The 15,641-nt window shown below is 38.6% G+C and overlaps 1 protein-coding gene across 7 annotated transcripts in view; it reads left to right on the forward strand.

Moving 5' to 3' along the window:
* The window catches only part of CPNE8 (copine 8), a 165,081-nt gene that overhangs the window by 106,517 nt on the left and 42,923 nt on the right, over window positions 1-15,641 (forward strand). For 5 of the 7 annotated variants that reach the window (XM_037010073.2, XM_037010062.2, XM_073223160.1 and 2 more), the window contains 3 exons: window positions 4,736-4,811; window positions 8,945-8,998; window positions 10,016-10,077. In XM_037010073.2, coding sequence (XP_036865968.1) covers window positions 4,736-4,811; window positions 8,945-8,998; window positions 10,016-10,077 — 192 coding nt within the window. The remainder of the gene's footprint in view (window positions 1-4,735; window positions 4,812-8,944; window positions 8,999-10,015; window positions 10,078-15,641) is intronic. The other 2 variants (XM_073223163.1, XM_073223164.1) reach the window with 1 other exon arrangement.

Below are 15,641 nucleotides of genomic sequence, written 5' to 3' on the forward strand. Positions count from 1 at the left end.
CCCCTTTGCTAACTGCTAGTCCCTCCTTGGGTTCTGTGGGTCTGCTGCTGTTTTGTTCTTTCAGTTTTGCTTTGTTGTTATACTCCACAGATGAGGGAAATCATTTGGTACTTGTCTTTCTCTGCCTGGCTTATTTCACTGAGCATAATACCCTCCAGCTCCATCCATGTTGTTGCAATGGTAGGATTTGTTTTCTTCTATGGCTGAATAATATTCCATTGTGTATATGTACCACATCCTCTTTATCCATTCATCTACTGATGGACACTTAGGGTGCTTCCACATCTTGGCTATTGTAAATAGTGCTGCAGTAAATATAGGTGTGCACAGAAACTGTCTTTAATATACAATCTGTGTACAAATGCCCCATTTGAGTCTCCTTCAGTGCACACCTGAAATATGTCACCCTGCGATGTGCTCCAGAGGAGAGTTACTACTTCATGAATGAAGCATTCATGCATCAGAGCAGGACAAGCCACCAGCATGTGTAACTCCAGAATGTCACAGCACAATACACACCAGTTCGTAAGCCTATTGCATCTTCACAAGTTACTGTGACTGAAACATCTTTAAAAACTACGTATATGGGTCTGAAGTCATATTCTTAATAATTACAAAAACATACTTTAGTAGTGGCTTCTTTAAGGAGTTAAAGACCTCCCATAAAGAATCAAACGAATTCTGTGGGTTTATTTTTGAAACAGTAAGCAGGCATTGCCTCCGATTTTTAGGTGAAGACGTGAGGATCCCGAAGTTGGCTGACCTATTCAAGAGGAAGTGATGAGATTGGTTCAGGACGTGCTTGCCATTTGTGTGAACATGTGCAAAACTAGTTGAATGACAGTCCAGAAAATAAGAATCCGCTGTTTGCAGGGCAGGCTGGCCTTCAGGAATACCATCAGAAATGCCAACAAAAAAATAATATTCTCTTTCTCTTCTTTCTGTGCCTTTGATGTGACTCTGTCTTCTTCACTCTGAGTGACTTTCAAGAAGAGAGAGTAACAGCAATGGTGTGGTTGGCACTTGTGGTAATAACGTGATAATTCACAACATTCAGTCATGCCCAGGGTTTACCAGGCCCTGAGGTAGATGCTAAGAGTACTGAGATGAATTTAGCACCTTATCTTCAAGTACGATACGGGCTGAGACGAGAGGTAGGTAAGCAACAGGAGCGAAACAGCGCAGGAGGGGTGATGATGGAGAGATGGTGGGGTTCTTGGCGAGCCGGCAGGAAGGCCGTTAAGCAGGAAAGTTTTCTTGGAGGACAAAGCTAGGCTCTAGAGTAAAAGATAAATGGTACCAGAGAAGAAGATGCCCAAAGTAGGGGAGGGTGCACATGTTTGTTAAGTAGGGACTCGCTCACAAGTTTCAGAAGTAAATCTCAGTATACATAATATCCATTTATCTTAACAGAGTAATATACAGATTTTATTTAGCAATTAACCACTTTCCTCAAAGAAGCCTTTTCAGAGCCACACTACTAGCTAGAGAAGTAATCATTTGCTTTAAATATCTCTTTAATTTATGTCCTCAGATTTTAAGTAACATATATACATAAAAAGAATGGGGAAAAACTCAGAGATATAAACAGACACAAATCAGGTGAATATCCTTGGAGTAAACTTTATTTTGTACATGCGGTCGGAGAGACTTGGAACATGGACCAATTAGTTACGATTAAATTAACAGGAAATAGCAAAGCGGTATTATTGAATCACAAGGAAATTGTTGGTTGTGATTTATTATGAAAATCTTTCCATCATATTTCTCTGTATAGTGATAATTGTTTTAATATGGTGATTGAAAATCATGAACAGATAAAAATATTAAAGCAAATTACATTTTTCTGTTCTGGTCTAGGAAGAGCTGATGATAGGGGAAAAGATGGTTGTAAAAATAAGTCAGTGAAAACCACATCTAATGCTTTCTTTAAAGTACTTGTATATGTTTTTAACATACAGTTTTTGAAGTAGGACAGGTTAAAAAGGAGACTATAAAAATTTTCATATATTCCAAGAGCTCTGTAACAGTCAGCCTGAGAATCCATCAGCTTATCCACCCAAATTCTTCAGATTTATTCTGAAGACAAAGCACCTTTTATCTAGGGCTGGTTTATTGCTCCCCACTTACTGCCTTCTGCTGATGACCTTTTGACCAGTATCCTTACTTCTGGATCATCTACTTCTCTGGATCTGAAAAGACACAATGATGTGTTTTCTTTATCTCACAGAAATGTCTTGGAGGCTGAAATGCAATTTGTAACTCAGTACATTTCCCCCTGTACCACACAAGTATAGCACTGTTTTTAAAGACATGCAAATTCAGTGTTCAAAATAATCATCCTGAACAAGATTCAGAATGGGGGGTGGTGTATTTATTTATTCTTTTATTTATGTCCTGTCTTATTCTGAAAAGGACCCAAGGAAGCTTATAGAAAGGCATAGAATAAGATGCTGAACTACACCCTGTGAGGAAGTTGAAGCCGAGGGGAAATAGGGAAAGGGGTCTGGGAAGTCTGCTGGGACAGGGTATCACCAAGACATTCTCCTAGAAGTTTGGCTTTAGGCTGTCTCACAACTAAGTCAGGGGGAGACATCAGGGTCCTTTCTGACATTGAGCCCAAAGAGAATTGCACCCATTGTTCATCACTCAGTTCTATAGAGAGTAAGAAATTTAACAAGAACAAAACAGCACCAAATATCAAAGAGCTGCTTCTTAGAAAGTTTTGCAGTGACTTCAGCCTGGGTCTGTCAGTGTGCAGTGTTGTAAACATGACCATTGTCACTGGGTCCAGATTTGCCCTCTGTTAGATGGGTATATTACATTTCCCTGAGATTTGATTGAATTATCACACTACTTGGGACCAGTAAATATTGCTCCTCTATACCAAGATTTTGATGAGTGTTGAGTTGCAGGAATTTAGCATTAAGTAAGCATGGACTGTTGATTTTAAACAGTTAACCAAAGGAGGGTAGGATTAGCAGTCAGAAAACTACCATAAGGGCTTAAATCCAGGCAGTTTTTAAGCCTCTGTATTAAGTTCCCACCACTAGTTTGGTAAGCTCTGGTTATATAAGGCTTGTCTGCACTTACCAGTATCACAGAAGTGTGTCAGAAGTGCTCTAACAGAACCTTTTATTTCACTAGCTATTAAATTAAAATATCTGAAACAGGCATAAGAATGGAGAAAGGTAGATTCTAAAGAGAATCTCTATAGCTCAGCATTTTAAAGATCCCAGTGAAAGATGTCATGGTTGTGAGCTTGCACTTCTGAAGGTCAAAAAGAATTGTTTTATTTATTAGAAATGTGTAGCACCAAGTACTGTTTAAGTGATTCTCCTGTGTAAGTTCAGAGGACTAGGGATTTGGGTTCATAAATACAAATATATTTATATGGTGTCCAATCAGCTTTGCTTTCACCATTTCCATGTGTGTAGATCTGCTTCTAGAAGTTAAATCTAGAAGAAGTCGAGGCGATCCGGGTGTAAAGGGGAATGTGAGATGTGTTCAAGATCTTTGAGATAAGGAGAACTGGCAGGCTGGATATCTGAATGAGCTGCATTTCACACTTAAACATTTCCTATTGCAAAAACTCTATTGAAATTAATGGCAACTAGTTTTTTCTACCAAATCCCATCTCCAGGAATCAGTGTTTCGTTGACTAGTTGCAACTTATCTGTTTGTAGTCACTGGTTTTGAGGTCTGTGGAAGGTTTAGGGGTCTTAGTGATTCACAGCTCAGCATTAAACCTACAGGAGGGTTGGGGAAATACCTTTCCTTAATGGGAATGCACACCTTGCATCTGCAACATGAAGGGTCCAAGCTTAAATTCTGTGACACAAATAGCAATAACATCCCTTATGTTTGTTACATGACTTGAGCACCTGCAAGTTTTATCTCTTTCTTCGGATGCATCACGTTTCACTGTTGCACTGAATACCAGCATTTCTCTGCAGTGGTGGCTCAGCCTAGTGGGCCACTAAGCAAGCCCAGAGTGGTAGGAATCACGTACCCCCTAAACTGCTGGACGCATACCATGTTTTTTTTACAGTTGCACAGGTCAGCTTCAGCAGTCACATTGATAAGGATTTTAGAGGGAGAATGTACACATCCTCACGAATCTTCACCCCTTCCCCTACTAAACTGAGAAGGCCCCTGTAGAAGGGCTGCTTTCTGAGAAGGCAGTGAGCATTGCTTTAATGTAAAGAAATTCAGGAAAACCACATTGGTGTTAACAGTATACTTCTTCTAAATTATTGTTGAAAGAAGGCTTGGTAGCTATTATCCATGTTTGCATGGGATACCCTTTAAAAAATAGTGTCCTGGTCATAGAAAAGATGTTTGTATTTTTGTGATAGTTGATATAAATAATAAGTTTTAAGTGTTTTAAACTTTCATTCTAATAAATAATCATTTGAATAGCATAGATGATGGCATGTTTTTGTGACATGAGCTATTAAAACTTACATCCCCATTTGAAATACTGACATTGGTGTGATAAGTTAAATATTATTTGAATACTAACAATGTACTTTTTGAGTATACATAAAGAACATTGAAATTAAATTTTATATATAAAGGACCATGAAATAAAAATTTATTTCAAAATATTATTTATGTTATGTTGATAATATCAAGCATTTTTTTATGATTAATGTATACATTTCTAAAAAGCTTTAAAATGTAATTGACAAATGTGTGAAAGCTAATATATGTTCTTTGCCTTTAATTTTAGCCATGATTTCATTGGAGAATTTACAACAAGCTATAGGGAGCTTTCTAGAGGGCAATCACAGTTCAATGTATATGAGGTAAGAAGATTTTTACTATTTTCTTCTGGAATAAGTAAATTTATGTTTTAAAAGTATAGATTTCACAAAGGATAATTGCCAAAGGTTAACAAAATACTAATATGTGTAAGACTCCTTCAACATATTGAGCATACTTGTTTCTGAGATTAAATGATATTTCTCTTCAAGTCACATGGTCTCTTAGATCTGTTTTGAGAGATTTAAAAATTATTATGTATAAAATTCAGCTTGGATTCAAGTTCATTTTTTCTTGAGCTTCAGGCTTGATATTTTGCCTTCCTACTAACCTCAACCCCTTGGACCCTTTTTCGACAAAAGAGAAAAATATACGTTTGAGTTATGTCAACATGGTATTATAAGATGAGCTGAGGTCCACTGTGTGTCTGAACACGTTCACTGTTTCAATGAAGACTGAAGGTCATGATGAGCCACGATTCACTCACTAAAGAAATCCAAGTTCTTAAAGCAAACACACTAATTATTTCTGCCTTAAACCTGCCTTGCCAGTTAACTACCAGATGTGTTGAGCACACAGTATGTTTTAGCACTGTTAATCCTTGAGCTATGTTATCTGTACACTGTCTAAATATTTTTATTTAATATACACGGACAGCAGGGAGAATAGCACAGTATTTAGTCAGTAATGATAGCTCCAGATTGACCCTAAAATTAACCTCTTTAAAGTTAATAGTGGAGGAATCTCCTTCAACCAGCTTCTTACTGGGCTAAAGCAGTTGTATTCCATGCATTCATTCACTCATTAACTTGTAAATGAAATCTTTATCACATGGCTTCTATATTCCACACAATGTGTTAGCCCTGGGGACAGAGGTGAATAAAAACCTCAGTGACTGATGAAAAAGACAAATACACGGAACATGCTGAGTGTATCTTGATGAGGGCTGAATGTCGCCGTGTACCGAGGGGACCCTTTGATATTGCAGAGGGAGGAAAAGTCAGCCCAGGAAAGGACAAAGGTGGTAATGGGTCAGCTTCTCCATCCAGGTCTTCTAGGAAGGATTCCTAAGGCTCTGAGCAGGCATTGGCCATAACGGAAGATGGTCTGTACTTCCGTATTTGCCTGTTTTCTCTGCCCACCTTCAGGCTGAGCAGGAGTGAAACGTGCGTGGCAGTCCTCCTTGTACTTAGGACTCACCTACTGCCTGTCACCATGTAAGCCTCCAGGGATCAACTACTTTGAGTTCGCTTGGCTTTTATAACATCTTCTGTTCTTTGGATCTCTCTTCTCCACTAAAGCTAGTTTAATGAGATTGGTGCCACGTCTGATGAGATGACAAAGAAGCTTAGTAACAATTACTCCTTAGTAAATACCCTGTATGGATATTTGTGCAGTAACTTCAAATATAAATTTTTTTATTATCCCTATTGTCAATAGACGAGATCAATCTGAAGAAAGTCTTGGAGACCCTTATGTATTTATATACAAGTAGTTTCGATATTAGCTCTTGGTCCAATACCTTGGAAACTTCATTTTCTGCACACATGCAAAGGGACTCAGTTTCGTCCGGACAACCATCGGAATTGTCAGCCACTATTCCCCCAGGGTCCTTCCCGCCCCTTTGTCCTTCCCTCTGTTTGGTATCCTGTTATGCCTCCATTGTCATGTCCACAGATCTCTTAGGCTCTGTTCTTGTTTTTCCCTTTGTTCTTTCTCTGTGTTCCTTCAGCTAGAAAAAATCTGTTGACCAGTCTTCCAGATCACCGATGATTTCTTCTGCCAGCTCAGATAGATATTCTGTTAAACCCCTCTGCTGAATTTTTCATGTCATTGATTGCACTTCCCAAAGTGGGAATTTCTATTTGGTTCTTTTTATAATTTTGACATACTTACGGATCTTTCTGTTTGGTGAGACACTGTTTCATACTTTAATTCTTGATACATATTCCTTTCTACATATTCCTTATACATATGCCCTTAGTTCTGAAAACATATTTGAAATAGCTGATTTAAAGACACTGTCAAATCTCCTCTCTGCAGGTTCCTGGGGGGTTTCCATGATGCTATCTTCCCATGTGTGGGCCATGTTTCCTGTTTGTTTCTGTGCATGTTTCATGTTCTATGTTTTTGTTGAATGCTGGAAATTTTAAAAACATAATATAGGAGTGCCAGAGATCAGATCCCTGCCTTCCCCACAGCTTGTTATTGTTGCTTTTATTTAACTAGTGACCAGTTAACTGGGGTAAATCTACAGTCTTGTGTTCCTGTTGCATTGGCCGTTGAGGTCTTCACCTGGCCGGCTCGCGGACAGCACACGCGGGACAGAGACTCGTGACATGGAGAACTCCTCGCGAGCCCCGACCGTGTGAGGTCCACCTCGGCTTCGTGTGAGGTCCACCTCGGCTTCTACTTGCTGTTTGAGCAGAGACGCGAGGCCCCGTGAAGGATGAGAGCTTCCCGACCTTTTCTGGCCCAGGCCGGCACAAGTGCTCGCCCTCTAGAGCCCTGGCAGCGTGACTGAGCCTCTAAAAGGCCCCCAGAGCTCCACAGACTGGGTTTGGCAGGTGAAGACCTTCTGTCCAGGCTGATGGAACCACCTTAGAATCGCAGCCATGCGGGGTCCCGGCTGGCTTCCGAGCTGTTGTAGGTCCGCAGTGGGGTCCATGGGGGAAGTGTGCACACCAGGGGGTTAGGCAGGCCGGGGTTCCGTCTGGTCCCTGGGTAGATGACACTGGCTGCATCACCGTGTTCAGGGGGTGGCCCTAGGCCAGGTTTCCTCCCAGAGTGCACCCTTGCTAGGGTGCAGATGGGCACGGCTCCTAAGCTGCCTGGGAGGGCTGCTGCTGCTGCTCCCTAGCTGGGTCCCTCAGGGCGCAGGATGGGCCCTGGACTGTGCCGAAGGGGGCCTGGGTCTGAGCCCCGTGGCTGCTTCAGGTTCCAAAGCCCAGACCAACATCTGCAGACCTGGCTCTGGAGGTGCAGATGGACGTGTCTCCCACTAAGTCCCTGATGGAGCTGACCTCATTCCTGACAGAGGCTGGCGGGTCTGGAGCCAGATACTGGGGCATTCCAGGGCCCCCAGATGTGCAGACTTGAGTGTTCCTGGGGGTCCCTATGCCTGCAGGACGGCTCACAAACCATGGCTGGGTGGAGCTGGAACCAAGTGTCGGACCCGGTCAGGCTCCACGGGGCTGCAGACAGGATTGTCCAGGGTCCCTGCAGGATAGTTGCTGGATGGCGGCTGTGAGGCAGCTAGAACCGAGGACAGGGGCCCCCCAGGATCTCCGTGCATGCAGACGGGAGCGTCTCCCGCTGCCCCCATGTGCCAGCAGGCCTTCAGATTCATCTGATTCATCTCCAGTTTCTGTGCATTTGTTCTCTGCTTCCACCAACCTGTGTCAGTTATTTTTCCTCTTTCTAGAATGTCGTTATCTGTCTGTTCCTTTTTATTGGAGCCCTAGTTTAAATTAATACATTCTAGTTCAAATGATACTTATTCATTAATTCTTTCACCTTTCTATCTCTGTCAAAATGCATCCTCTATGTTTTGGATCGGGATGGGCTAAAGGATCTTCTGAAGGCACTTAGGTGGTTTATTTATCCTATTAAATGAACATTCTTACTCATCTGTGTATTTCCTTTTTCTTCCATTATCTTGTACACTGTAGAGGTTACAATATTTCCTCAAGGAATCGACAGTCAAAATTTCAACCTTTTGTGCACAAAACAGACCTATACCAATGATTATGAAGCCAGGGTGTCTGGTGGAAAGTAGTGCCGCTGTCAAGGAATTGAGCCCTTAAATAATTACATGTTTGGGTAATTTGCTATGTTAGTATATTTAACCTCATAAAAAAAAAGTTGTAGTTGTGTCTCTTGGATATACTTTTCATTCACAACTTAGTTTTTCTACAAAGCAATCATTATTGTTTAGGACCTTGGATATTAAGTGATTAAGAAGAGTATTACTGAAAAAAAAGGATTTTTTTAAAGAAGATGATCACTAGTCATTTTGGCAGAGATGTTTTGTCTGAATGACTGTCCAGGAGTCACCTAAAGGTGTTTGTAAATGAATCAATGCCTAAGAAGTGAAGATGCAGGTTGAACTACATGTATTTTTTAAATTTCAGTGTAAAACCTAACACATAATCATTGTTTTATCTGCTGTTCTAAGGTGGTGAATCCCAAAAAGAAAGGAAAAAAGAAAAAATACACTAATTCAGGAACAGTAAGTCAAATTCTATGTTATTCATTCAGAGTTCGAGTAGATAAATACAAAAGGTAAATACCATTTTGATCAAAATTGACGTTCATGGCAGCTTGAGCGGTTTCACTTAGGGTTTTAATATGAAGGTTTATGAAAGCAAACTCAGCCTGCTGTGAGAATGGTCAGACTGGAGAACACCTTACCGGAGGTAGAGGCCCAGCTTTCTGCGGTTGTCCTAGGGGCCACGTGACTTCTGAAGGAAGTGGAAGTTTTGTTAAGAATTCTCCATTCGGTGGAATACTGCTAGAGAGCAGACACAAACACACTTAAGTGGTAATAAGAAATACGATACTCTTTACAGGCTGCACTAAACTATTAAGACGCATGGGATGTGAAAGTACTTGTTTATCGTGCATTAAAATAACTGTAGGAATGCTGGGCTAGATCAACACAGCAAGGTGCAGAGATAAAATATCTGAAACTGTGAAAAATCAAAATCCTCAAATTTCCATAAAAATGCACTGCAGATTTTATCTTAAGATGAACTCTCCTTGGGAGACCAGCAAAATCTAACTTCTCTCCAAGTTTCCTTGTACAAATTTCTGTAAAGCATGACATTAAAATATTAGATGACATCATTCGAGGACCGTGACCCAAGCACCTCTCCCCTGGAATGGCTTAGCTCACTGATTCTGAGCTTTTTTAAGCATTTTCCAGCTCCCTTTCCTCTTCCCTTTTATCTAAAATGAGAAGTAATAACACCGTGTCCTTGTAGATTATTTTCATCCTGTTCTTCAAAGGAAGTAAACCGGTTATAGACAGGAGTTAGTTAAATAATTTTTTGGCCTCTTTCCTTCTGGTGATGTTAAATGTAAGAATGATCAGTCCTAGCAGATTGTAACAAAGAACACTATATTGATTGTCAGAATGCCGGGAAATACGATTTTCTCTCTGCTAATTAGAAAGTCCATTTGAGACTGCAGTCAGTTCTAGCAGGTAATTCTGCTCTGTTTTCCTTCCTTTTCTTTCTTTCCCCAGGTAACCTTACTCTCTTTCTTGGTAGAAACAGAAGTTTCATTCCTTGACTATATTAAAGGAGGGTAAGTCATTCTCTGAAATTGTTCCATTGCTTAAGCATTTCTTTCCATGTGTGTAGCAAATGTTATCACTGGGTAATAGGCAGCTGAAATGATCACCTTTATTATATTTTGATGGACTTTGCACTTTTGTTTCAGACCTCCAGAGATAAACTTATGTGCCAAGAGCTATTACTTTTGGGGAAAATTCTAACTATTCTTTGACAGAGAGAAAAAAACTTTATTGTGTTAGTAATAGTCGTAGATAAGGCTATTATATGAACTTTCAAAGACTGTTTCATTTGCCTAACATATGGAATTCCTTAGATATACTTTTTATTATTTTCAAAATAGAAGAAAAGCTTGAGGGCTTGTTGCAAATCTATGTTCTAGCTCCAGAATATTAAAGAATGTATCTTGTCATAAAATCATAATGCAGAAACGCATGGTAAATAGTCATTCATTTGCTTCCAGAGCTCCAGGCAGGAATACACTTCCAAAAAAAATGGTTGTACCCATTCCTGAAATATTCCCAGAGCCCTGACAGAATTGGTCCTGCTAACATACCATGGATTCTTATACCCTAGTATATAGGGAAGTTTTTCCAATTTTGTTCATATTTTTAACCTTGTTGTTCCCATTTTTTACCTAACCAAGCATCCCCAGAGATTGATAAAAATCACCCATTAGCATACAGCCTAAAATGTTCACATATTCTAGTTATAAGTTTGCTGTCCCATTGTATTTACAATATACAAAACTGGTGAGAGGCCCATTTGAACACAGTGAGTAACTTCATGGCAGGTAACAGCAGTCAGAGACAACACTCCCGTGAACCTCTTCTTAGTTATGATTTAGCAAATTTATTTTCCCAATACTGATGCACTGATAAACTGTCATGAGGTGGAAGAAAGGGATGAGAGAATGAGGGGGGTCCAAGGAGCAGGGATAGTTTCCCAGAGAACAGAGAGCTTGTCCCATTTTGCTCTTAGTAAAGGAGACAAAAGAAACATAAATGATAGTTACCCAAGTGGAGCATCTTTTCTCCACATAATCATCTTGAACCTCTCACCTGACTGCACAGACTCCAAAATTGCAATAGTCGTTTCAATAAAGTTAAAGGAAAACATACTAAGTAGAAAAAATATTTGCCAACACTCTTTAATATTCCAATGTGGGTGCATATTTTTATCTTTAGAAGATGAGAAAATGATAATTGAATTTGTCCTAAAAAAATAGATGCTTGCATAAATAGTTAAACTCCTTTGTAGCTGTAGATAATAATTAGTGAAGAAAGATGGTAAAACAGAGGACATCCTTACCTACTCTTTCTAAATTAACAAAAAGGTATTTGATATATCTGGCAATAATTGCCATGTTGAAATAATGATGTGAAGCTTCAAAATGTTAAAAATTCCTTTTGGTTTTGCTTTGTGAGCTTGTGTAATGTGTGTGTGTGTGTGTGTGTGTGTGTGTGTGTGTGTGTGTAAGAAATACTCAATATGTTGGGTCAGTAATATTTTCATGTGAGTGTCAGTAAAAGACATTTTCACTTTTATTGGAAACATACACATATGCTACAAAAAGTATCATTTATGTTTGTTTTATTGGCAACACCCCAAAAACTCACTTCTTTTGGTTAACATCCTTTTGAAGATGCTTATGGCCAATTAGAGGAAATGGGTTTTCTGCAATACCTAGAGCAATAACAGTCATACCTTATCACACTGTCCTATTTTTCTGCTGCTCACTACCTCCAACATTCTTTTTTTTTTTTTTTTGCCTTATACACTCCTCCTTAGGGCACTGTCTGTGCTGAAAGAAATGCTAGTGACCTTTTTCTGCCCGAAGTCTGTATATAAATGAAGCCCAAGTTATGATGTACACTTTGTTCCAGTCCTGCCTTCCCAAGACTTTTATAAGAACTCCTTTTTGATACACAGATGGGGTCTGCGGAAAGAGTTTGAATTTCACTACATAATTAATCTAACTTGGCTTACATCAATTTTTATAAACCATATTCTCTAAAAGACAGTACAGATAATCCATTATTTTTATATAAAGGTAAATGTAATACATGTGCATCTTTGTATACATGTTACATTATATTTGTAATATTTGTAATATACAGTTATCAATATGTTGTTCCTTTTGATCATGAAATGCAAATATGTATTGTATTATGCATGTCTTTGCTCTAAAGGACTTGTAAGCAATCGAGCAAACAATTTAAATTGGAATTTTTAGTAATGATATTGTGAGGGGTCTGGCTTTATTGTGATACTCCGCATGCTAGATAATGACAGGCAAATCATTTCCTATAGCTAAGTTTCCGTTTTCTGCAATTCCCCTGAATGTCTGTAGTTCTGCACTTCATCTGTAGATAATGGCCTTCCACCTGATTTTCCAACCCTTTCGTGAACTATGTCTCTTTGCTCTGAAGTTATTGTTTATATTCTTCGAGAAGACTGACTCTAACCTACCAGCTTACGGTACAATGTAGTTTGCATATAGTAATTGCATCTGCTGACCACACTTATTATGTGTCAAGCCCTGAGCGAAGTGCCTCATGTGGATTGACATCTGTCCATTGGCCCCCTTCCCCTTCTGCTCACCCGCTTTCCCCTCCCTCTTTCTCTCATGAGTTATAGTCACATTGATCATTTGCTCTTTCTCTAAAAATAATTACAACGAAGTTCACTTACTTGTTGGACTGTTAATTTCAGTCTTTGTATAGATATATTTATATCTAATTGCTGCCAGTCAAAACTACAATTTAATTTATGTAGCCTAAGGGAAAATGATGCTTGACATGCAGAATGTCTAAGAATTTTATTATTAGACAGTTATGAAGATTAAAACTGACTAAACTGTGAATCATGCACGTTGAACAGGAGATGTACTTAATAGAATACCTGATGGACTTTCTAAGAAGTGATGATAGAGTTTCATATTCCTGTAGTCCTTAAACATCTACTGGTATGAAAATAACAAATGATAGCACTTTGAAAAGGAGAACACAAATATGGAAATGTAGCTACAAACATCTAGTCCAAATCTTTCTGTAAATAATTTTTATTTTTCTTGATAGATTTCCTGTTTTTGTTTTTTTTTTTACCTGCTTGAGACATTGTAAGCCTTTTAGGCTTTCTGCCTTTACTATTAAGGAATCTCAACCTTCAAGGAGATAAAGGTACTGTAGTGATGACACATCATATTAAAAGCAGACCCATAACTACACAAAATTTCTGAATAATAGCAAAATAGAATAGAATTAGCTGCATTCATTTTAAATTAGAATGAAACAGTAATTGACAATTATCTATAGTTTTGATAATAACTATTGATTCTTGTGAATGTCAGAATTTCTAGTCTCCTAGAACTAAAAAAATATTCTGAAAACTATTAAACACCCCAGTAATATTTAGTGTTCTCTATAGTAATCCTTTGTCAAAAACCACAGAATACTTGTATCTTATTAGTGTTACATTTTCAGGTTTGGGGGCAAGAAATATTATATCTCCCAGATTTTAAACAGAAATATTCATATTTTGGATTCACATTATAAACATGAAATGTGCAATGGTAAAAAGAAAAATTAGGTAAAAATGAAAATAATTTGTATGAAGGTAGATTCCCCCATAATCATACTCTCAAGAGATTACTGTTAGAAATGTGTTTATTACCAAACACATAACATTAGTTTTTATAACTGTGGGTCATGTGATGCACAATATTCTATAATGTAAATTTTGTTCATTAAATATATTGTGCACGTATATCTGTTTGTCAGTGCTGGTATGTCTACTTTATTTTAACAGTTTCCATTATAAGGATGCACATAATTTAGTTTAAAATTTTCCTGTGATACCCACTTCCATTGCATCCACATTATTTTCCTCTTTTAAATAGGGCTGCAGTGTAAAACCCTGGTACATACTTTTCTGCACCTCATTAAACACGTCTACAGGTTCACTTCCTGGAAATAGTGTTGTTGGAGAAAATGGTATGTGTATTTTGCAATTTGTTAGATATTTCAAAATCGTGTTACTGAAATAACAATTCATACTTCTAACATTTGTGTATGAAAGCTTACTGAATAGGGCTGCTGCTTTTCCATTTTTGCTGATTTGTAGATAAATATTATAAACCATTGCCAGTTTTTATATTATATGTGAAAACCTCTGTTTATCGGCTATTGTGATGTCCTTTGTAAAGCCTGTGTTTAAACAGCTGTGTCTTTGGAAACACAGATTTCAAACCCTGCCCCCCATTTTTTTTTCTTTTCCTCTCTTCCTTCTTTCCCCAGTCCCAACACAAAAATTGAGTATTTTCAGCTGAGGATGGGAGGCAGAAAGGTGGGTGGCAGCGTCCCCCTTTAGTGTGGTCACACCTTCGGCTACACTTCCCCAGCATTCACACCTCAGCCCTTGATGTTCTTGCTCTTGGGCACCATCTGAGGAAAGTCTTCGTCCCTTGGCCCTCGGGCCTCGCCCTCACCCTGAGGTTGTGGTGCAGGAGAACAATTCATTGGGCTGCAATCAGCCAAGCAACCCAAAGTAGTATTTTGGGGTCATATTAGGACATTTGAAGATCTATGGGATGATCAAATTTAGCCTTTTGAAGAGATGCTCTACCATCTTTCCAAAGTGGTTTTTTTTTTTCAGAAACAATTGGAACAATGTATTTAATGCAATGTTTTAAAATAAATCTACTAACTATTCACTTTGAACTTCATATGCTGAGATGTCAGCATTTATTGCAGTATTTATAGACCGTTTGGTCGCCAACTTCAGTGACATCAGTTCAGAGACCTGCTCACCGTATCCTTTCTAGTCCTACAGAAGAATCTGTTGTTGAGTTATGCTCATACTGAATCTTAATTGACACGTGAAGCTAGTGGTCTTCAGAAAAGGTGAGAAATCATCATATAAAAAAGGAGTAACAACAATTAAGTTGGTACTCTGGTGGGCTCTGAGCCATCCAGAATAAAGTTTAGTTGAAGTTCTCCTGAATTTCATTGTGTTCTCTACATCCATATTATAAACCATTTGCCTTAAATAGATGGGTGGGAGCGTGAGAACAGAGATGGGGCAGAACAGGTGACTGACCGGGAACAAGCAGGGCTAACACATCGTGATGAAACTCTTGGAAAGAAATTCTTGATTTGCACTTTAAAATTTCATCTCCCTTCTTGTTTCATCTCACAAGAAATGATTGAATAGAAAAATGACAGGAAATGTTATTTGTTTTCTTGTGAATCCAAGTAGAATTATGCAGAGCTAAGAATGAACACATTTAAATACTAAACAAAATTGTTTTCATAGTCCTTCAAAATCTTTCCATTCAAAGGAATTTCTCTATGGGCCTAATTGTTAGTATTGGGCATTTGAAGTTCCCGTTACTTCAGCCATCATTGATGTAGATATTTACATGAAAATATAACCTTGATTGTTTGTGAAACCAATTTGTTAGCTTGTTACTTTTCATTCACTGTCCTGATTCCTAAAACACTGTTAACCGTAGTCAACAGGTTTATGAATTCAGGCACACAGTGAGCAGATGAGACAGATGCATTCTCAGCTAAC

Source organism: Manis javanica, chromosome 15, assembly GCF_040802235.1.
Source record: "Manis javanica isolate MJ-LG chromosome 15, MJ_LKY, whole genome shotgun sequence".
NCBI lineage: Eukaryota > Metazoa > Chordata > Mammalia > Pholidota > Manidae > Manis > Manis javanica.